The following is a 24,115-nucleotide window of genomic DNA, read 5'->3' as shown; positions in this document are numbered from 1 at the left end:
CTGATAAATTCATGTTGGCTTCTAGTTATCACTGTATTGTTTTCAAAGTGCTTACAGACTGACCGCTTTATAATCTGCTCCAGAATTTCCCCAAGGATCGATATCAGGCTGAGTGGTCTGTAGTTCCTAAGTTTCTCCTTTTTGCCCTTTTTGAAGATAGGGACAACATTAGCTCTCCTCCATTCATCCGGCACTTCACCAGTCCTCCACAATTTCACAAAGATAATAGACAGAGGTCCTGAGAGTTCTTCAGCCAGTTCCTTCAATACTCTAGGATGCAGTTTATCAGGCCCTGCAGATTTGAACTCATTCAAAGTGATTATGTATTCCTTGACCATTTGTCTATCAGTTTCAAGCTGCAATCCTGCCCCTTCAACTTCATGTTTGCCAGGAGGATCATAGACCCTTTTTTGGGAGAAAACTGAGCCAAAGTAGGAATTGAGAAATTCTGCCTTTTCTTTATCATCTGTGATCATTTTGCCATCCTCATTGAGTAGCTGTACCACCATTTCTTTTCTCTGTCTTTTATGACGGATTTACGTGAAGAAAGCTTTTTTGTTGTTTTTGGCATCTCTCACTAACTTCAGCTCATTCTCAGCTTTAGCCTTCCTGATGCCATCCCTGCAATTCCATGCTACCTCTCTGTACTCTTCCTTTGTGGTCTGGCCTTCCTTCCACTTCCTGTATGTGTCCTTTTTTTGTTTTCAGGTAATCTCTAAGCTTTTTGTGAAGCCACATTGGCTTCTTCTGCTGTCTTCCCCCTTTTTTCCTTTATGGAATTGTTTGCCATTGTGCTTTTAGCATTTCCTTTTTTAGAAACTCCCACCCATCTTCGACTCCTTTTCTCATTAGGATTGTTTGCCATGTAACCTTCCTTATCATTGTTCTGAGTTTATTAAAATCAGCTTTCCTCCTGTATTAAGAGTTCAAGTTCATCCTGTTTGTTTCCCATACTCTTAGCATTATTATACAGACATCAAAGACCATGTGATTTACAGCCTGGCTTCCTTCCTACATTTTTATGAAGACTGTTACTGGGCCCTGTTAGAGCCATTTCCTCAGTTCCTCTTACTCTTCACAAGCCTTTGTTACATGTTACTGCCAAGTTTACATCTCCCTCCCCCTTAGGATTCAGTTTAAAGCTCTCCTGATTAATTTTTTCATGTTGTGGCCAAACACATTCTTCCTAGTCCTTGTGAGGTGCAACCCATCACTTGCCAGCAATCCATCTTCCAGGAAGCGTAGCCTGTGGTCTCAGAATCCAAATCTCTCATGCTGGCACCACCTTCGTAGCCAGTCACTCACCCAGAGTATTTTTCTGTCCCTTTCTACTCCTCTTCTAAGTACCGGAAGGAAGGATAAGAAAACTATCCGAGTCCCAAAGTTCTTGAGTTTCCTTCGCAGAGCTTCAAAGTCTGATGTGATTTCTTCATAGCTCTGCTTGGCAGTATTGTTTGTTCCCACATGGATGAGAAGGAAGGGATATCTGTCATGGGCTTTATGAGTGATGGCAACCCTTCCATCATGTCTCTAATCCTTCCTCCAGGAAGACAGCATACCTGGCGAGTCCATGGATCTTCTCAGCAATACTTGGGTTTCAATCCCATGCAGTAGTAAGTCATCCACGACTAGTACTCTTCTTGTTGTGGTGCATTGTTTCATTGCCTCTGCTTGACTGAGCATCAGCCTCTTGACTGCTGTTGCATGGGCCCTCCTTTAATTCTTCCCCTACAGGCTAGTCTCATCCTCAAGTGCCTGGAAGCAGTTCCGTAGTTCCACTGGTGATGGATGTCTTCTTGCTCTTCTGCTCCTGTCACCCTTTTCCACAGAGTTTCCTCCACTTCGTTGTTGCTTTCCACAACAGTTTCCTTTTCTGCTTCAACATGCTGTTGTTCTTTCACCTCCTGTACTTCGCTTTGCTGTTGTTGTTCCAGCGTTCTATCTAAGAACTCTTTGTCTCCTCTTCTAAGTGCGGCCACCTGCTGTTCCAGGCCTCTCACTTTTTCTTCCAACAGCGCCACCAGCTTGCACTTGTTGCATGTGTACACCATGTTATTCTGCAAGAAAACAAACATTGCATACACCTTGCAGGTCACCATCACTGGAGTGTCCCTCCCATCCACAGTCTCTATTGCTTTTTGTTTCATTCTTTCTACTTATATTGGAATGACCTGTGCTTTGTTCTGTCCTCCATCAGGGTAAATAGGAGAGTACCACTGGTATGTGGTGCATCACACAAGAAAAACAAAAAAAAATTAGGGACCTCCCCTTTGATCTCCCCCACCAAACTCCTCTGCCAAACTCCTGTTAGCTCTTCCTGTTCACTTGCTCTGTTCGCTTGCTCACTTGTATCTCCTCTGAACCAGCTGACACAGCTCCCTCTACTCCCTCCCTCTGCTCAGTTAGAAGTCAGGAAACAGAATGAAAACTCCCATCACACACAGCTGCTCCTAATTGCATTCAGCAACTATCAGGCCATGCCCTTCAGCCAGCAGGTATCAGGCCCCACCCCTTCCAATCAAGCTGCTATGGAGCCCTTCAGAGCACATGGTCAGAGCACATGTCTTCAGAGCCCTCTCTGTCTTTGTTTCTTCTTCCTTACACCTCCTCTGCCAAATTCCTGTTAGCTCTCCCTGTTCACTCGCTCTCTGAGAGCTAGCTCATTTGTATATCCTCTGGACCAGCTGACACAGCTCTTTTGCTCTGCTCAATTTTGCAATATCAACCATAAAAAGGGACTCTCCATTGTGGAGTCCCCCAGGGATCGGTCTTGTCCCCCATGCTTTTCAACATCTACATGCAGCTGCTGGGTGCGGTCATCAGGAGTTTTGGAGTGCGTTGCCATCAGTACGCTGATGACACGCAGCTCTATTTCTCCTTTTCATCTTCCTCAGGTGAGTCTGTTGATGTGCTGAACCGTTGCCTGACCGCGATAATGGACTGGATGAGAGCTAATAAACTGAGACTCAATCCAGACAAGACCGAGACATTGTTGGTGAACGCCTTCCCTGCTCAGATGGTGGATGCTTACCCTGTTCTGGATGGGGTTACACTCCCCCTGAAAGAACAGGTACGTAGTTTGGGGGTTCTTCTCGACTCTTCCTTGTCTCTCGAGGCCCAAGTGGCCTCGGTGGCACGGAATGCGTTTTACCATCTTCGTCTGGTAGCCCAACTACGCCCCTATCTGGACAGGGACGACCTCGCCTCCGTTGTCCACGCTCTGGTAACTTCAAGATTGGATTACTGTAATGCGCTCTACATAGGGCTGCCCTTGAAGACAGTTCGGAAGCTTCAGCTGGTGCAGAACGCAGCTGCCAGATTATTGACGAGGACCAGTCGGTCTTCGCATATAACACCTGTCCTGGCGCGTCTGCACTGGCTTCCTATTTGCTTCCGGGCGAGATTCAAGGTGCTGGTTTTGACCTATAAAGCCTTACACGGCATGGGACCTCAATACCTTGTGGAACGCCTCTCTCGCTATGAACCTACCCGTTCACTTCGTTCAGAATCTAAGGCCCTCCTCCGGGTACCAACCCATCGGGAAGCCCAGAGGGTGGTTACGAGATCTAGGGCCTTTTCTGTGGTGGCCCCTGAGTTGTGGAACAGCCTCCCCGAAGAGGTACGCCTGGCGCCTACACTTCCATCTTTTCGGCGCCAGGTACAGACCTTTTTATGCTCCCAGGCATTTTAATCTTCTTAACTTTTTTAATCTTTTAATCTGTATTTTAATTTTTGTAGTATTTATTTTGTTTTTGCTGTGCTTTTCGTTGTTTGTTTGTATATGTTTTTGTATTTTTATTATGATATATTGTATTTTATTTTGTTTGTTCACCGCCCTGAGAGCTATTTCGCTAAGGGCAGTATATAAATTGAAATAATAAATAAATAAATAAATAAATAAATTATGGTTAGGTTTACTGCAAAACCATAGTTAGTCTCCAAATCAGAATTCAAAATCCAGTTCAAACCATAGTTTTGAATTCTGGTTTGGAGGCAAACTGGTCGGTGGTAACCATGTTGTTGTTGTTATGTGCCTTCAAGCTGATCACGACTTATGGTGACCCTATGAATTGGTGATCTCCAACAGCATCTGTCATGAACCACCCTGTTCAGATCTTGTAAGTTCAGGTCTATGGCTCCCTTTATGGAATCAATCCATCTCTGGTTTGGTCTTCCTCTTTTTCTACTCCCTTCTGTTTTTCCCAGCATTATGGTCTTTTCTAGTGAATCATGTCTTCTCATTATGTGTCCAAAGTATGATAACCTCAGTTTCATCATTTTGGCTACTAAGTTCTGGTTTGATTTGTTCTAACACCCAATTATTTGTCTTTTTTGCAGTATGCGCAAAGCTCTCCTCCAGCACCACATTTCAAATGAGGTGGTAACCATAGTCTGCTTGATTTGGATGTCATGACAAACTATAGTAATTGTGAATCAGGAAATGAGGGAAGAAATCAGAGTGCAAAAGGTGTTATGTGTGAGCCTGATGCACTGCCCTAAAGGTCAGGCTGTGATTTGGCTGTGATGTCTGACTTGGCCACACAACAAAACCAGTTTTATTCCACTTTAACTGCCCTGATTTCCCTCAAAGAGTCCTGAGAATTCTGATGAGGCGATCAGAATTCCTGAGAATGTCTTAGTCTGTAGCTCCCCTTCTGTCATTTACAGAAATAAAATTCCCAGAAGTCCCTGGAAAGAGAAAATAGCTGTTATTTAAAATACATAATGTGGTGACTCGGCCACACAGCTGCCGAGAGAGCCAAAGAAACAGGCAAGCCACAAAATGTATCGAACTTTGAAATTTTGCTCAAGACAGGTTGCTTTTTGAGGAAACTGAATTCTTGTGCCTCTCAAGAAGGTCTTCACTAAAATGCATTGGGCACCTTACTTTTCTTTAAAAAAAAAAAAAAAATCCTAAACATCTTTTTTTCCAGTATCATTTTGAGGTTTGTCTCTTTTGTTACTCTCTTTTGTTTGTTTACCATATGAATCTGCCCTTCATTGGTTGGTCCCAGGGCGAAAATACGTAAAACTAAAACATTGACTTAAACAACAGAAGTAAAACATATATAGCAAGGATTGGGGGGGGGATCTTTTTCAGCCCAAAGTTCTCGTTCCCTTCTGGGCAACCTTCTGAGGGCCACATGCCAGTGGTGGGCAGGGCCAGGGGCAAAAGTGGGTTAGGGTTCAGGTAGCTTCAGTAGGCTAGCTTCTACACACACTCACACACCCCTCTCTGCCTTCCATCCGGGCAAGCAAGAAGCATGATCAGAGTTCCGGAAGGCATCCTAGAGAGGCAGAAACATGCAAGGAGGCTGCAAAGCAGGGTCAGCAAGGGGCGTGGCCTGAGATGAGGGGGTGTGGCCTGGAGAGAGACCCAAGAGCTAGATAGAGAAGTCTAGAGGTCCACATACACAATTGTGACTGCCGCCTTCCAGCCACCCTGGATCCCAGTTGCTGCACTGCAGAGCTTCTGGGTCAATCCTCACCCACCTCTATGATTTCAAAGGTAGGAAGAAGGCTGATTATTGGTCATGTAATACACCTGGGAAAAAGAAACCAAACACACAGTTATAAGATGGGAGATACTTGGCTCAGCAATACTACATGCGAGAAGGAACTTGAAATTGTTGACCACAAGCTGAATATGAGCCAACAGTGTGATGTGGCTGCACAAAAGGCAAATTCTATTTTAGACTGCATTAACAGAAGTATAGTTTCCAAATCATGTGAAGTACTAGTTCCCCTCTATTTGGCACTGGTTAGGCCTCAGCTTCTGCTTCCAGTTCTGGAGACCACCATTTAAGAAAGATGCAGAAAAAATGGAACAGGTTCAGAAGAGAGCAACAAGGATGATCAAGGGACTAGAAACAAAGCCCTATGAGGAGAGATCAAAAGAGCTGGGCATGTTTAGCCTAGAGAAGAGAAGACTGAGGGGAGATATGATAGCACTCTTCAAATGCTTGTCACACAGAGGAGGGACAGGATCTCTTCTCGATCGTCCCAGAGAGCTGGCCATGGAATAATGGGCTCAAGTTGGTGGGCTCTCCAACAATGGAGACATTCAAGAGGCAGCTGGGCAGGCACCTGTCAGATATCCTTTAATTTGTATTCCTGCATTGCACAGGGGTTGGCCTCTATGGCCTAATAGTTCCCTTCCAACTCTACGATTCTGTGATTGGATTATTGAAAAAACACTCAGACTGGTGGGCTCCTATTCTGGCCAATTTATTTACACTGTCCAACAACACCGGACACTTCCCCCAGACTTGGAAGGAAGCCATTGTTGTACCTATTTATAAAAAAGGTCCCAGGGAAGAGCCCTCCAGTTACAGACCAATTAATTTGCTGTCGGTAGTTGGAAAGTTGTATGCCAACTACCTAAAGAGGAAATTGGCCAATTGGATGGAGGAGGAAAACGTCCTAGGATGGGAACAGGCAGGGTTCAGGAGAGTCAGATCTGTTATGGATCACTGTCTCACGTTACAACACCTAGCGGAAAAACATAGGAATCAGGTTGGGAGTGGCCTATATGTAGCTTTCATCGACCTGAAGTCTGCTTTTGACTCAATCCCGAGGGACACACTTTGGGCCAAACTGGCCAAAACCACTATTGATAAGAGGCTGCTGTTCCTGATACACAACCTTCATTTGAATATCTCGCTTCGTGTCCGCTGTGGACGTAATGGGGAGCTTTCCAACCCAATCCATACGCTAAAAGGTGTCAGACAAGGTTGTGCGTTGGCCCCCCTTCTTTTTAATCTTTTTTTGAATGACTTGGCTCCCACCTGTCGGGCACCTGACTTCCACTCTCCTAAAATCAAAGGTAGCAGATGCCCCCTTTTGCTCTATGCCGACGATGCCTTTTCTAAAGTTGGCCTTAACCGTCTGATTCGAGCCTTTATGACCTATTGTTCAGAAAACTCATTAACAATTAATTTTACTAAAACCAAAATATTAGTGTTTAAAAAATCCTGTCCGACTTACAGATGGAAAATCAACGGCCATTATATTGAACAAGTTAGAGCTTACAAATACTTGGGCATTATTTTCCAATCCTCCCTTTCGTGGGCGCTTCATATCCGTGCAGCAGTTGACTCGGCTCGGACAACGTTGAAGGGCATCATACGTTACCACTATAACAATGGAGGCCAATTTATACCAGCAGCCTTACAGGTTTTCAGAGCCAAACTTCTAGCACAATTACTATATGGTGTCCCATTATGGCCTTTAATGCCTCAGTTGAAGTAGTTTTGTCTATCTTTTTACGCCGAATCTTTGGAGTGCCAAAATGCGTCCCAAATGCGGCTCTAAGATTGGAAGCTGGCCTATGCTCAGCTGAATGCCAAGCATGGACTCTTGGCTTCAATTTTTGGGCCAAAATTCATTATGTCTGTCCGTTGGGCTATATGTCGCTCCTTGTGGAAGAAACGTTCCTCTCAACTTGGAAGAAATCTTTTATAGCTAAGCTTCCCTATTTAGGCCTTTCTCTAGAGTTTCTTTCTACCCTAGATTTTAGTAAGGCCAGACAGATTATTAACTCTCGGCTCCGGGACATCGATAGGCTATCTTCGATACAAGCAGCAGCCAAAGCCTGCTCACCCCTTCACCATAACCTGAGCATTAACTATGCAAAGTATGCCCCATACGTGGAGGTCCTAACAAATCCTAAATATCGTTTAGCCTTTTCTAAGGCGCGTTTTAACTGTTTAGATTCAGCTCTCTTGGAGGGTAGATATCGGGACATTCCTCTAGACCAACGTATCTGTCCGTGTAGGGAAGGCCACATAGAATCACTTCCTCATGTTCTATTCGTTTGTGCGTTATACTCCTTGGAAAGGAATTTATATATCTTACCCTTCATGGAAAAGTATTACAACAGTTCCTTAGAGCATTGGATGTCTAGACTGCTGTCGGGTAATAATAATCAATATCTGATTCCAGTGGCCAAGTTTTTATATATATGCCAGTGCAAACGACTATCTCTTCGTCTCTAATATGCGACCCACGCAGTTTGAGTTTTATCATTTTACCAGTTTTACTGTAAAAATGTCTAGATGTTATGTGTAACTGTTTAGGAAGACTTTATGGTAAAGTTTTTGACGGGTCGTTGATCGCAATAAAGATTTTGATTTTTGATTTGATTATTCTAAATGGGGGAAGCGTGGAAGCCAGAGGCACAGTCCTGGCAGCTAAACTATGGTTTGGCTGTGAGATCTGAATCAGCCCAATATATATAGGGCTTTAGTGCATTCAACTAGAGATTTGCCCTCCTCAGAACATCAGCCAAAACCAATCACCCATGTAGACATCTGCTTTGAAAAGTTCTATTTCTGTGAAGCTCATCCTTCAGACCACAGACTATAGTTTAGACTACTATGATAAAAGGAATGCCTCTGGTTATACTTCTAGCATAAACATGTAAGACAAGAGCATGAGTTCAGTCCTGTTATTTTCATCACTGCCACTGGATGGCAACATATGTTCAACAGAAAGAGTCGGAACCAGTTCTGATGCAAAATCACGTATCTATTTCCATTTCACAATCACCTTTTGGGGGCTGGGGCAGCAAAACTCATAATAAGGTTGCACTGCAAAGTGGCGGGGAAGAGGAAAAGGTACAGCGAACAGCAGTCAGCAAAATAGATCAATGATATAACCTGCATTCTGCTTCGCACTTGCAATCTTAATCTAGATTGGAAATTGCTTGCTCAGGCCCCTCAAGAACAGGATTGCCAACCGCACGGTATTTTAACCCACCTATGTGCTGTCAGGCACTTTGTTGAATAACATATCCAAAATATTTATTGCTTATAGTCATAGGCCATTGCAAATATTGTTGAATAACCAGGGTTACAAAACACATGATGTCAAATAGGGCAGTTAAAATACCTAACAGTTGGCAGCTCTGTTTTTGAAGCCTGAGCCTTCCATTTCAAATCCAGATTAAAAATTGCAAGTGCAAAACAGGATATATATATATATTTAAAATCCCCTATTAAACCCCGCCTCCTATCTCACCAGGGTGCACCTCTGGCTTCATCCTCCAATCTGATGTTCTTTTTCAAATGGCATTCCCAACCTGACTCAAGAATACCCACGTAATCCCGGCAACTGGTATCACTGTATTCACTAGCATTATGCTGACATCCTTTCTGCCTATATTCGGGAGTCGCCATAACATGTCATTCATGATACCTGGAGAAAAGTACTTAATCTAGGAGAAAACAAACTGGCTTGGTTTTGTACCAATCCATCGTGGCTGCCTGCCTCCAAAGAATTCTGGGAACTGTAGTTTAGTGAGTGTTCTGAGGGTTATATTATTTATAAAATCTCAACCCCTCACAGAGGTACAGTTCACAATGTTCTCTGGAAAGTGACTATTAAATAGGGATGGATGAATCTGTCAGTTTGGGTTTTTAATTTTCCCATTCTTAAATTCAGTTCTCCCTATTTCTGCAGAAATCTGCAATTTCTTTTTTTTAATTGTCCTGAAAATTTGTCAGTATATGGTACACATTTCTCCTAATATGCACATTTTATATGCAAAAGAACATTTTTGCAAGCAATTTCCTCATATATTATGCATTTTAATGTTATTTTCACGAATGTGTGCATTTTTGTGCATGCTTTACCCTAACAGGTTATTTGGCTGGAAAACTGCATTACAAAATTTGGAGATGTGTGAATTTTGAAGGATTGCTGTGCTTTGGTTCACGGCATTGGTTCAGAAAGTGAGAATTAGGGAGTTTCTCTTTAAAATTAAAACCAATTTTATTTTCTCCTTTAACCCTACTAGTAAGCCAATTTGTAATGCGTATATATGTTGGAGTTGGAAGGGGTCCCAAAGTAATCTAATCTAACAAAGGTGGCCAAAATGCAAAGAGAGACATAAGAAGAGCCCTGCTGGATCAGACCAATGGCTGATCTAGTCTAGCATCTTGTTTTTAGAGTGGCCAACCAGATGACCCCATGGGAAGCCTGCAAGCAGGACAAGGCCCTCCCCCTTTAAGATGTGCAGAAGAGGCCATTTCAGCAGGTGTGGCTCACCTTGCTACCTACACCTGCTGAAACACTCTCTCTTACATAATTATTAAAGGTGCAGGGACCCTGTGGTGGAGCAGGTGCCCACTGGGACGGGTAGGGTGGAAGGCAGGAAGACCAACAGTAGGTGGCGCCAGAGCCATGACTGGTGGAGCCAACTAATTCTACTTTTGTCCCCATCGTCCTCCTTGCTTCTACAAAGGCAACACTGAGACTAAGGAGAAAGAAGTTAACAGGGAAGGCCATCTCCTGGAGTGGTTGCAAGTAAGCAGGCAAATGGAGGGAGGGGCTGGCTGAGGGCAGACTGAGGTTGGTGGGGCAGTGCCCCATTCACCCTAAAGGGTCAGCCTCCACTGTCTGTCTTCCTTTGCCATCTTGTCACCCTAAACCCAGCCCACTAACCTGAGATAGGATGCCCCTGACTGGCAACTTTTATTTGCAGGTTTAAAAGGGACAGAAGCCAGTGTGATATAAGTAGGGATACAAAAGAGAAATTTGATTTAGTTTGCATTTAAATGCAAACCTATGTAATCCGCACTTTCAACAGAAGTACACTTTTTGCTAAGGGGGTCCATGTTACATGCATATGGGGATGCTGTGCAAGGGAAGATAGGGGCCACATTCACACCAGACATTTATTCCACTATTATTCCACTTTAAACAGTCATGGCTTCCCCCAAAGAATCCTGGGAAGTGTAGTTTGTGAAGGGTGCCGAAAGCTGTTAGAAGATTCCTGTTCCCCTCACAGAGCAACAATTCTCAGAGTTTTCTGGGAAGAGGAAATGACTGTTGAACTACTCCGACAAACTCAGACTCTATGAGGTGAATAAGGGTCTCCTAACAACTCGCAGCACCCTTCACAAACTACACTTCCCAGGATTCTTTGGGGGAATCTCTGACTGTTTAAAGTGGAATAAAAGTAGAATAAATGTCTGGTGTAAATGTGGTCAGGGTCTATGCATGCATCATGTCTCAGGTGACCAACAGGCTACTAACCATGATGGCTATCATGGTCCAGGGTTGGAAGAAGTATGCCTCCAAATACCAGTTGTTGGGAGGAATCACAGGTGAGGAGAGTGCGGTTGCACTCATGTCCTGCCTGTGGGCTTCTAGAAAGGCGACTGGTTGGCCACCGTGAGAACAGGATGTTGGACTAGATGGGCCATTTTTTTCCTTGCTGGACACAAGAGCCAATGCAGTGGAATGGTTAAGGTGTTGGACTACAACCTGGGAGACCAGGGTTCGAATCCCCACTCAGCCATGAAGCTCACTGGGTGACCTTGGGCCAGTCACTGCCTCTCATCCTAACCCACACCACAGGGTTGTTGTGAGGACAAAATGGGGAGGAGGAGAACCATGTCCTGAGCTCCTTAGAGGAAAGATGGGATAGCAATGTAATAACCATATCAAATCAGCCAGAGAAACAAAGCAAAGCAGGGCTTCTAGGACAGTTGCCAGGATATTTGAATAACAGACAGAACTTTGTGCTGGTTTCCACAGTTTTCTGTGTAGTAGAAGTCAGCGGCACCATTTTTCCACTAAGCACAGGTGCTAAGGAACTGGAGTTCACCATTTCATATTCTGCTAGATGAGAGTAGAAGCAGCTCATGGCAGGTGGTTTCCCGGGAGGAAGAGTGGCAAGGCAGTGGAGAGGTCAGTGGTTCATATGAAATGGCACCAGATGGGCACCACCTGTGCATTTCCAACGCCAGTCTCCCTGCCATCTCGCCCTGCTTGGTAAGTAAGGATGGAAAGAGCTGTCAATTTCAAGATTTGGCTTTAGACTTGGAAAGATGTGTCAGTTTTGGTTCTCTGATTTTTCCAATCTAAAATTCAGTTCTCCACATTTCTGCAGCAATTTCTGAATATTTTAAAAAAAATAAAATCCTCATGAAAATTCTTCAGCGTTTTAGTGTGAATTTCTCCTACTAAACACATTTTTGTATATATGTATTTATTTATTTAATATCCCGCCCTTCCTCCCAGTAGGAGCCCAGATCAGCAAACAAAAACACTAAAAACACACTAAAAGATCTTTAAAATATATTAAAACAAACAAATAAATAAATAAATAAAACAAAACATTGATTGATTGATTGATTGATTGCATTTGTATACCGCCCCATAGCCGAAGCTCTCTGGGCGATTTACAACTATTAAAAATATTAAGAACAAATATACACATTTAAAAACACATTTTTAAAAAGCAATTTAAAAACACATGCTAAAATGCCTGGGAGAAGAGGAAAGCCTTGATCTGGCGCCAAAAAGACAACAGCATTTGCACCAGGCGCATCTCGTCAAAAAAACCATTCCATAATTTGGGGGCCACCACTGAGAAGGCCCTCTCCGTTGTTGCCATCCTCCAAGCTTCCCGCGGAGTAGGCACCTGGAGGAGGGCCTTTGATGTTGAGCGTAGTGTACGGGTGGGTTCTTGTCGGGAGAGGCGTTCCATCAGGTATTGTGGTCCCAAGCCATATAAGGCTTTATAGGTTAAAACCAGCACCTTGAATCGAGCTCGGAAATATACAGGCAGCCAATGCAAGCGGGCCAGAACCAGTTTTATATGTTTGAACCGTCTGGTCCCTGTTACCAATTGGTTGCTGCATTTTGCACAAGTTGCAGTTTCTGAACAGTCTTCAAAGGCAGCCTCACGTAGAGCGCATTGCAGTAATCTAACTTGGAGGTTACCAGAGCATGGACAACTGATGCCAGGTTATCCCTGTCCAGATATGGGCGTAACTGGGCCATCAACTGAAGGTGGTAGAAGGCACTCCGTGCCACCAAGGCTACCTGAGCCTCAAGTGACAGAGATGGTTCCCAGTGAGCTTCATGGCTGTGTGGGGATTCAAACCCTGGTCTCCCAGGTCGTAGTCCAACACTCTAACTACTACACCACACTGGCTCTCATTTTAAATGCAAACTGAATTTCTCACCCATCCCTACTAGTAAGCAACAGTGACCCATCGCCTGCTGGGAAGTTGACATAGCAGCTCCTTCCCACCTGGCGAGTTGCTTCTGCATGAGAGACTGCCAAGTGTTGCATTAATGGCAAATGCCAGGGCAAATGCACATCCCTATGTGTGTTCCTGTGCCACCGGCTTTTCAGAAGCCAACACTGCCCTTCCTGGGATCTCTGTCACAGACCATGGATCTTGAATCTCACCTAAATCTTCAATAATTGTCTTTTGCTGAGATATACTGCTCTTTTTCAGCCCCAAGAAGGCAATTCCTTTACAATGCTTTGCCTTCCTCCTTTCCTGCCTGCCAAGGTGGCCGCTTCTTCTGTTACCCAATAGCGACCGATGTGGAGGAGTGCTACCACGCAGCTGACCTCCCAACAGCAGAGTTGCTACAGCTTACTGGGAGGGCTGAAGTGGGAATGCTGGTTCTGTGCGGGCACACTGGTGGCAGCACTAGCTGCTACTGCTGCAGCCGTCCCTATCCAGTTTTATTAATTTTTATTTTTATTAAAATCATTTATATACTGCCTTGAAATCACGTGTTACCAGGGTGGTGTACAACATTAATACCTTAAGACAGTCTGCTAAAATACATTAAACACCATATAAAAAATTGACATCTGCCACATTGAAGGGCAGTAAAAGCAAGTGCAATATATCAAAGGTCCGGGAATTCCTGAGTGATGAGATACGTTTTTACTAGCCAATGAAACATCGGTAGTATTGGTGACTGCTGGTCAGGGGCATAGTCGTCCAGGGTCTCAGATCCCTTACTTGTTTGTAAGCCAGGACCCAACAAGGTCCCTAGCATCCTAACAAGTCTCCAGCATCCTATGAGCCAATCAGCATGAAAGGAGAGTGTTTAGCCACTGAGAAGAGTCTTCTGACTTGCTTCCTTGCCATTTCCTGCTGTCTGGAGCCAATCAGAGTGAAAGGAGTTTCTATTAGTCCCTACTTCAAAAAGCCAAGGTGTGGAGAGAATTCTGTAATTGCAGAGGAACAGTCAGTGAATCCTGATGACAGCATCCCATCTACATCATCAAGCAGTTTGATAGCAGCAGGAGAGAAATGTGTAGACAGTGAATTTAGTAATTCAAGCAATATCTCTGACAGTGAGAAATGACAGTCCAATGGTGACAATGACAGAGAAGCAGAAAGCAAGATTCAAGCCTGGCCAGATTATTTTGTAATCTTGAAAATGAAATGGACTGCCTTCAAGTCGATTCCGATTTATGGCGACCCTATGAATAGGGTTTTCATGGTAATCAGTATTCAGAGGAGGTTTACCATTGCCTTCCTCTGAGGCTGAGAGGCAGTGACTGGCTCAAGGTCACCCTGTGAGCGTCATGGCTGTGGAGGGATTCGAACCCTGGTCTCCCAGGTCGTAGTCCAACACCTTAACCACTACACCACACTGGCTCTCTCTGTAATCTTAGAAAGTTGTATAATCTTAGAAGTGGATGTGGCTGCGAGGAAGCATGGCTGTGACTATCATGAAGGAACCCGGCACATTTGCATTTGCCACTACACTACTGAGGCTGGATATCTAGAGGGAGAACCTTCCACAAGGTGGTGGCCATCACCAAGCAAGCCCATTTCCAAGCAGTCATAAAATGAATATCCGCAGGATGCTGTAAAGCCAAGCGGGACTTCTTCGGACATCCTTAGTGGGTGAGCAGAACTACACAAAGGGAGCTGAAGAATGCAGGGAGGTGACAGACTCACTGGAAATGTAGTACTGATAGCTGTAGGGATTCTCTTATACCCACCTCCCAAGTAGCTCCTTTGCCCGTTGCAAGAACCTGAGCATAAGCTCAACCCAACACATATCTGCCAGAACCAGCCACAGGAGCAAACAGGAAGCTTCTTCTTTCTACTGGTTGTGTTCCCGCCAGTGTCCATCAAACTCCACCCCCTGAGCTTCCACAGGAAGTAGATTTTTTTAAATAAAAAGAAGCCGGCAACAGTATTACTTTAAGCCTCCTTGAAAGTGGGAGTGAATTTTTAGTTAGCAGGAGTCATATACAACATGGTAATTAATACACCACTTTTATGTTATGTGACAGTTTGTGCATTGGGCTAATAATATTAGACGGCAGAGAAAGAGAGGGAAGCCCTTGAAGTGCTGAGCCAGCAACCAGCCGAAAATGAAAGTCGTAATTGTTTATTGCAGCCCGACGCATTTCGGGTATCGCTAAACCCTTTGTCAAGGCCAATCTGTAAAAGTATACAGTAGGGCTCCGCTTTTCGGCGGCCCACTTTTCAGCATTCTGCTAATACGGCGGTTTTCAATTAGAGTAAGGCCCCACTCATATAGCACTTGTTCCGCTTTTACGGCATTTTTCGGGTGTCGGGCACCATTTTATTGATGGAGTTCCACTTTTCGGCAGGTTTCGCTTTTAGGCGGGGGTCTGAAACATAACCCACTGTATGAGTGGGGCCCTACTGTAAAAATCTGGAAAAGTATACAGTGCAATAGATGTGCCACCTCCCGTCTTCAACTGCACATCCACAGACAGGCTGCCGACCACCTGACTGAAGCTCGCGGACTACCATTTGGGAACCCCTGTACTAGATCAAACTAGCTCCCACAACCCTGGTTTATATTCTGGCAAATGTCTATTCCGTTACTGGATCATTAAGTGCAACAATGTTTAAGTAAAAGCACAAAATTACCTTTTTGCTTATTTAGAAATGGCAGTGGCGGAGAAGGCCAGGGACCCCCTGCTCCTGCGCCCTTGGAAGGTGGCTTGTTTGCAGTACCAGGTGCCTCGACTAATTTCTTCTGGGCTACTTTGTCCTTCATCTCCTCAGTGCTGACGGCAGAAGCGGACGCTGGGCCAGGGTTAACTTTAGGCAAGGCAAAGGAACACTTCAAGTAGGCGGCAGAGTCTGCTAGGTTTTCCCTGTTCATCCTGTTCTCCTTCGAGCTACTTGCGTGGTAATTGGAAGCCCCACTGTTTTCGTTTCTGGAGTGGCCTTCCTCCTGGATAATGTCCATAATGACAGTCTTCATCGAGGGGGAGTCGTGCTCCCGTTTGGGACTCTCCTCAGAGGCCGACGAAGCGTCACACGATTCAATGATGAGCTCGCTGTCCAGTTCGGCCTCGCGCTCTTCCCTCAGAATGCTGTACTGTATTGAGGGAGAGGCTGGGGAAGGAGGAGGCCCCCCGGCGTGGCTGAAGGTCATGTAGTTGGAGTGGAGAAGCTCCTCGGCAGCGAGCGGATCTTCTGCGACCAGCTCTATCTCCGAATCGCCAGATTCAGCGCTGCTTGCTTCATTATCTCCGTGAGGGCTGCCAGCTGGAAGGTGCGGCACCTTGTTTTGGGGGTCTTGCTTTTCTGGTGCAATGGTCGGCAACCTCTGGCATTCAGGGTGCTCATGGGAAAACCCCTTTGCTTCTTTAATGGCACTGATAAGCTCGTCTTCAGACAGGCTTCCTTTACCTTGGGATTCTGAGCCAGATGGTTCTGGGATTTCAAAGGAGATGTTCCAGGGGTGGGGTGGGGGAGACAGAAGGAGAAAAAAAGGAGACAGAATAAAGGGGGTGTAAAAAATGGGAAAGAGAGGGAGAAAACATTTTGGTTTGTACAAATCAAATTTTGTCTCTTAAGGAAGCAAAGAACTTCTCATAAAAACTCTTCAGGTGAAATCTGCATTGGAAGAGTTCATGCAGTTTCTCTCTAGCAGCAGTCCTCAACCTGGTGCCCTCCAGATGTTTTGGTCTACCACTTCCATCAGCCCCAGCCACCACAGCTGTGCTCCCATTGTTGTTGCTGTTGTTATATGCCTTCAAATTGATTACGACTTATGGCAACCCTATGAAACTTTCTGGATATATTCATAGGATATTCATGGTAAGAGGTATTCAGGGGTGGTTTACCATTGCCTTCCTCTAAGACTATGGCACCCGGTATTCCCAGGCGGTCTCCCATCCAAGTACAAACCAGGCCTGACCCTGCTTAGCTTCTGAGATCAGACGAGATCGGGCGTATTCAGGGTAGTATGGCCGTAGCGTGCTCCAGCATTATATGGCTATGCTGGCCAGGGCTGATAGGACTCCAAAACATCTGGGAATTGTGATGGGCCTCAAATCTAAGCATCCCACAAGGTCATGTTTATTCCACGAGTGCAAGCTTGACACTTGGCAGAGAACCCAGCTTTCTGAGAATCACAGCTTTTATTTGGGGGAAGAAAACCAAGCTTCTAGTCTTTACGGATACTGAGATGGCATTCATTGTGTGTAGGCCACGTTGCTTAGCCTTGCACAAATGTGGTCTCTCTCAGGTCCCCGACTCTGAATAACCTACCTCACAGAGTTGTGAGGAGGAACTACACCATTTCCAGTTGCACTTCAATGGTTTACTTAGCCTTTTGCCCATCTTCTTGAGTAGGAGTGGCTGGATAAATGATGCAAAGTAAGCAACTAAATACAGATTTGCTATATTTGCATAACTTCTAAATCATTATTTATTTATTAATTTTATTACATTTATACCCCGCCTTTCTTTTCATGATAGCAACCCAAGGCGGCTTACATATGGTTCCCAGGCAGTCTCCCATCCAGGCACTGACCAGACCTGACCCTCCTTAGCTTCAGCAGGGAGCTGGCCTTACGTGCCTTCAGACCATAGTCTGGGACCAAATCACAGATTTTAGAGTGGAAGAATATCTTTAATATATATTCAGTACAGGGTAATGATGTACCACTGGGATGCGTTTGCCCTGACTACCAACTAAGAACAGAGAGCCTCTGAGCCTAACTAGAGCACATCCAATTGTCCAAAATTCTGCCAGACTTAAGACTAACTCATATCGGCTCACGCTCCACAAAGCCACGAAATAGGAAGCTAAGGCCAATGCCTTAACAGATGTGCCCCATGAGCCGCAATGATGTTGTGCAATGTCACAAACTGGGCTTGCTTACAACATACTCTCTATGCACCCTCACTTTTCTTTAGTCTGTTAGGTCCAAATCCAGATGGGGGGAATGGAGAGCCTGGGACCAGCAAAGATGCTGCATGTTGTCTTGTATTGTCTTATGAAGCATTTGAGCCTTACTGCATTGGTAGAGGAATCCTCTTGTGAGTTGACCCCTGCCTGTTTATTGCTTACATCATTAGGTGGAAGGATGGGCTACACAAGAATGGGGAACCTCAGGCCCAGAGGTCAAATGTGGCCTTCCACGCCTCTCTGTCCGGCCTTGGAACTCTCTCCAAGCCACATACCCCCCCTTCCTGAGCCACACCCCTCCCCAACCCTCCCTGAGTGTTTTTGCCTAGCCGTTTTTCCATCCCCAGCAAACCTGTAGCGCTGAGAGCTGCCCAGCTGAGGGAAGAGGCGGGAAGCCACCCGCGCTAAACCCCGCCCACAAGCCAGGTTGTGTGGGGAGGCACCGAGGCACCCTTTTGCCCAGCCAGAGTATGACCTTGAACTCTGTTCTTGCTTCTTAGTTGCCTGGATGGAGGACACAGAGGGATGTGTGGCTTTGAAGAAACTAGCCTACCGTACAAAGGTAAATTTTACATTGTTGTTCTGCCCACTTTTGCTTCTGGCCTCACTTCACAAATGTGGTTGCAGTGAGTGTGCATGTGGTTGCCGGCTGTGCCATTGTGGTTTTGGGTCTTGTATGTGGTTGCAGGGTGGGGCAAGTGGTACCCACAATAGACTTGGGTTTCCAAATGTGCCCACAGAACCCAAAAGGTTGGCAACCTTCGCACCACACTTTCATATTCCACAATTAAAGGAACAAGAATTGTACATGGTATCTTGAAATCCTCTTGAAACACTGTGGTATGGATATTCTCATTTCAAACTTTAAATTGTGTGTGCATCATGTTATTTTGCCAGAAGTGAAGATGGTGCTTTTTGCTTTAATGGAGCAGGAAAATCTTAACAACCTTTGAACCACCACTCAGAGCTTCACCAAATCAATGAAAGTGTTCTTGCGTCAGCAAAAAGGAATGCGTCAGTAGTTTTCATCAAAACTGGAAAGGAATATATGATACGCCTGTGTCAATTTTTAGCACTTTACCTGTGCCAATATCTATTGGATCGGTTTGAAATTTGGCACATTTGTATACCGCACCAGGTAGATCACGTCAGCCAACCCTTCAAGTTATTAGCTCGAAACATGTCATTTTTATAAGCTACACAATTTTGAGGCTTGTAATGGTGGGACCTTTTCTTGGATACCTGAACTAAAGCGATATTCCCACACCCCTTTAATTCTCATCTGAGTCCTTGCAGCCCACTCAGAAGTATCTGAGGCTAGGATGCAAACGGTCTTAGTTTCACACAAGCTTCAGCTCTGGCAGATTCCCAGAAATTGGTCGTTATTCTCACTGGGAAGAGTGCTTAATTTATAAACTAAGCAGCCATGCAGACTATATTTGCATAACATCTTAACAAATCATCCCCACAGAACAATATATGGATGAACATACTACTGGGTACAGGTGGTTTTTACCTGTCCCTGAAGAAGGTGGTGTAATAGAGCCTGGGCTGTCATCTTCTGGCTCAGACACGGTCACTGTGGGAACTACTTCACGGCTTGGTTTCAGGCCTGCCTCTTGCTTTTCTGGCATTTTCTCCTTTGTCCCCTCTACAGGTTCTATCTCAGTCAGGGTAATCTTGATCGGTGCTGTTACTGAGGGACGGAACTGTTGGTCACCAAATGTCTCAGATGGAAAAGTTGAGCCCTCACACAAACCTGACTCTTTCCCCAGAGGTTTTTCCTCAAAAACGGTCCCCTTAGGTCTAGTCATATCCTCCTGGCATTGATTAATGAAGCTGGGAGGGCCAACGTCTCCCAAGCCTGTGTCACACCTCTCTTGGTATTTGATCTCTTCCGACCTACTGATGTCCATGTATTTGTAAGCGTCTGATTTCGTCTGCTCCATGGGGTCAGCAAAGGTTTTGTTGACGTCGGTGGATTCTGCAGGAGTCATCTCTATTCCAGAATCAGAGCTAAGCAAGCCATGGGACTCAAAGGCCGTCCCATCCTGGGTGTGAAATCCTTCTGTGGTACCTGAAGGAGTGACATGGCTCCCCCCTTTGGGCAGATTGCCGGTGAAATAAGAGGAATCCTGAGAAGTGTAGAGGTCATCAGAAATCAGGGAAGTGTAAAAGGAGCCACTGCCGCTTTCCGACGTCTTGGGAAAATTGTAATCATAAAGGTAAGAAGCTGACATGTTTCCTAAAATAAACACAGAAGTACAATTTAGTGTGTGCGGGGGGGAACTACTATACTGTTTCTGAAGACTTGTTTGAATCTCATAATCACCAACATGACAATGGCTGCTTTCACACATCATGATCAGCCAAGCTTGCTGGCTTATCATCATTTTGGAAATGAGTAGCATGCTAGTCCAGGGTGCCTGATTGCTCCCACTTCACACCTGCCCTGGTGTGAGAAACAAACCGAGAAGCCTCCATTAAGCTTGACATCCTGAGATCTGTTTAGTAGCCGTTTCCATTGTTTTAAATAAATTTTATCATTACTTGTTTTTAAGTGTTTTATTAATGTTTAATGCTTTTTGTAAATGGCTTAGAGATCTTTACATTCAAGCAACATATACATTTTATTTTAAAAAATAAAATAAAATAAATAACATCTGAACTCAGGATTCTAATTTGTTGTTCCTTAACAAGCCAGGATTTAAAGTAAATAACAAACCATAGTTGAAGGCTGGCAAGTGATTCCGGCTTGTTAGAGAGCAACAAACCAGGACTCCAGGTTCAGTCGTTACAGGCTGCCATGCATCACTACTATTGCTATTGCATCCCACCTTTCCTCCAAGGAGCTCAAGGTGGCATACAAACATGGTTCTCTGCCTCCTAATTTTATCCTCACAACAACCCTGAGAGGCTGGTTAGGTTGAGAGACAGTAACTGGGCCAAGGTCACCCAGTGAACGTCATGGCTGAGTAGGGATTTGAACCCCGGTCTCCTAGGTCCCAGTCCGATGCTCTAACCACTACAGCACACTGGCTCTCAATTGTGGCTTCTTGGGTTGTTTCTCCTACTTGCACCAGGGACAGTGGGAACAATCAGGAAGTGTGTGCCAGCATGCTGATAATTCCCAATAAACATGCCAGCACATTCATCATTCCCTATATTCTCCTTGCTGGTATGTACAGAAAACATGCATAGCACAGGGGACCACCACGGGAGCAGACAGATGCAATCACAGTAACAAATCTCTTATACTCTGTTTAACGACAGCAGAGTTTTAGGGCTGATGTTCTCAAGAAGGTATTGATGGGGAATTTTATATATACATACATGTATCGCTAATGGGGAATTCAAATATACATAAATAATAAGCAAAATAAATTATTTTATAAAGCTATAAAGGTTCATAACATTTTAATGGCCTAATAGACCCTTTTTTTCTCTTTAGGGATATTCTCCCTGACTGTGCTGGTTTTTGTTTAGAACTACTTGTACTCAAAACAGTTGATAACAGAATATCTCGGTATCCCTAAGACGTAGAAAGGATTGCATTAACTAAAATGCTTAGCTCATAGCGAAAATATACTTTCATGTGAAGTACTGAACATTGCAAACTTCATTAGAACACCAAATTCACTAGAACATGATACAGTACCTGTGCAATATCCCTGTGTAATACTATCATGTCTACGTCATCCTAATATGTTAAAGTACAATGTACCTGTACAAATGCCTGTGTAATACTGTCATGTCTATGTCATTCTGATGTGTTAAATCCTGATTGGTAGATGCTGAAGTCTTTGTCCTGAAATGTATAAAAACCCCAGGCAAACAGTGCCAAGTTGCAGGTCTCCACTCACTAGGAGGGAGACCGACCAAGTGTACATTTGTCTTCCAATAAAGGCCTACCTTTTTGCTCCAAGCCTGTGTCTTCAAACTTTTTATTCAAGGACCCCCAGCAAAAGAACCCACAGGAGAAAAACAAAATTCTCCAACAGTATCTCAGGAGCCTGAGAATTAAACTACTCTATGGCAGCCTCCCCCCAACCTGGTGCCCTCTAGATGTTATCAAACTACAACTCCCATCAGCCCCAGCCAGTGTGGCCAATGGTCAGGGATGACAGGAGCTGTTGTCTAAAACATCTGGTGGGCACTAGGTTGGGGAAGGCTGCTCTTTGGTGGTGACCCCCAATATTCCTCCGGATTCACGTTCCAGGATGGTGTCAGGCAAAGCATGCCTTCTCTCCTTGATGCAACATCACTGCCATAAGGTGGAGCCTTTGCAAAACTCAAACGGAAAGATCGCCCTTGATAACTCCACTCAGCACAATCGCAGGCTGTGTAAGGAGTTGGCGGGGCTGGGACACACAGGAGCAAAGCTGGTGCCTACAGGCAAATGGTAGCCAATTAACCTCTTGCATTCACCCAACTGGCCTCATTTCTTTCTGAGCTGCGCAGTTAAAGTATTTCAGCCACTGGAGTCTGTGCATTTAGACACCTTCCCCATCTCAATCTCCCTAAAGTCATTACTACTAGTCTCTAGGAGGTCCCATATCCCACCGCTGGGGTTGGCGCGAGTTGTAGTTGGTACTAACATATAAAGCTCTATGCAGCTCAGGACCAGATTACTTCGGAAACCACATATACCCAGCAGGTTACTGTGATCTGCGGAAGAATGTCTCCTGCAAGTTCCAAATATATCAGAAGCCTGCTCCACAGTAACTCAGAGCAGGGCTTTCCGTGTGGCTGCCCCTGTTCTGTGGAACAGCATTCCTGCTGAGATACGATAGATGCCCACTAGGGATGGAAGGATCTGCCAGTTTTGGCTCTCTCAGTTTCTCCTTTTTTCCAATCTTAAATTCCGTTCTTCACATTTCTGCAGCAATTTGCTTTTTTAAAAAAAAATCCTCATGAAGATTCTTCAGTGTGTTAGTGTGAATTTTTCCTACTAAAAACATTTCTGTTTGCAGTTTTAAATAATATGCACATTTTTGCAAGCAGTTTCTCCTAAGACAATGCATTGTGTGTTATTTTCACTAATATATTCATTTTAATGCACACTTTCATATGCATTTTTGTAAGCATTCGTTGGATTTGGATAAGTGCGAATTTTGAAGGATGCCTCTGTTTCAGCACCCACATTGCTTCAGAAAGCATGAATAGATTCGGCTTTAAATGCAAACTAAACTGCATTTCTCCCCCATCCCGATGCCCATTATTTGCACCTTCCGGAAACAAGTGAAGACAATTTTGTTCCAATAAGCTTTCCCAGCTGGATGAATGGATTTCTCTCTGCCCTGGATGTCTACTTTGTATTGATTTTAAAATTCATTTGCTGTTTTTATTGTATTATGCACATCACCTTATGCGTAGAAGGCACAGAATTATAGGACAGTAGAGTTGGAAGGGTCCTATAAGTTCATCTAGCCCAACCCAATTGGAGGGTATTAGGTTGGCGAAGAAGTCCAGTTTAGAGAGTACAAATCTGTTGGGATTACAGATTTAAGAAAGAAATCAAACTATGACATGCTGTTTTATCCCACTAGAGGGTGCTGTAAGTATTGGCTTACTGATTGTACAGGTACGTGTATTTCCTGTAGCTGACTGAAATGTTTGCCTCAGCACAAAGCTCTCTGTTGTGGCAGGCAGAGTATAAAAAGGCCTGATATGTGGAAGTATTAACTACACTGAGGTTTTAATCTGGGAATTGTTCTGTAGTGATGAGCCTGAAGAAAGGGGAAGTGGGAGGCATGTGATGTTAGCAAGCAAAACACTGGTGGCTTTTCATAGACCGTTTCCCAGGATCCAAGGACTTTGGGTAGATTCAAGGCACAAGCAGCCTTGATGTGGGAGACGTGTGGTCAGGATCTCTTGCATTTAAAAAAAAAAAAAAATTAATAGCAATGACGGAGCAGGGAGAGGAAGTGGATCTGGACCGAGGTGCTGGGGAAGTGCAGACCTTTCCCCAACCTCATTTTTTTCTAATTGCAACCCTGGGCTCCTACTGGGTGAAAGGGCAGGATATAAATAAAATAAATAAATAAATAGTCTGATGTTGCTATTTTCTCTACAGGTGAAAATGTACAGATACATATGCAACAAACACTGTAAATGTTCCATGTTTTAAAACCACGGAAATCCTGCATCATCA

At 44.5% G+C, this 24,115-nt stretch overlaps 1 protein-coding gene and 1 non-coding gene across 7 annotated transcripts in view; both read right to left on the bottom strand.

Moving 5' to 3' along the window:
- Positions 1-24,115, bottom strand: part of RTN1 (reticulon 1) — a 188,539-nt gene that overhangs the window by 75,231 nt on the left and 89,193 nt on the right. For 5 of the 6 annotated variants that reach the window (XM_061612432.1, XM_061612431.1, XM_061612433.1 and 2 more), the window contains 2 exons: positions 19,478-20,206; positions 15,684-16,478 (listed from right to left, as the gene is read on the bottom strand). The exons of the other annotated variant lie outside the window; for it this stretch is intronic. In XM_061612432.1, the coding sequence (XP_061468416.1) occupies positions 15,684-16,478; positions 19,478-20,206 (1,524 nt within the window). The remainder of the gene's footprint in view (positions 1-15,683; positions 16,479-19,477; positions 20,207-24,115) is intronic. 6 annotated transcript variants of the gene reach the window in all.
- LOC133378669 (5S ribosomal RNA) lies at positions 16,907-17,025 on the bottom strand. The gene has a single exon (XR_009761101.1). It is a non-coding gene; the product is annotated as a 5S ribosomal RNA (ribosomal RNA).

The sequence above is a fragment of the Rhineura floridana genome, chromosome 2 (assembly GCF_030035675.1).
Source record: "Rhineura floridana isolate rRhiFlo1 chromosome 2, rRhiFlo1.hap2, whole genome shotgun sequence".
Taxonomy (NCBI): Eukaryota; Metazoa; Chordata; class Lepidosauria; order Squamata; family Rhineuridae; genus Rhineura; species Rhineura floridana.
Note: the sequence above shows the minus strand (reverse complement) of the source record. Positions and strands in the feature narration are given on the sequence as shown.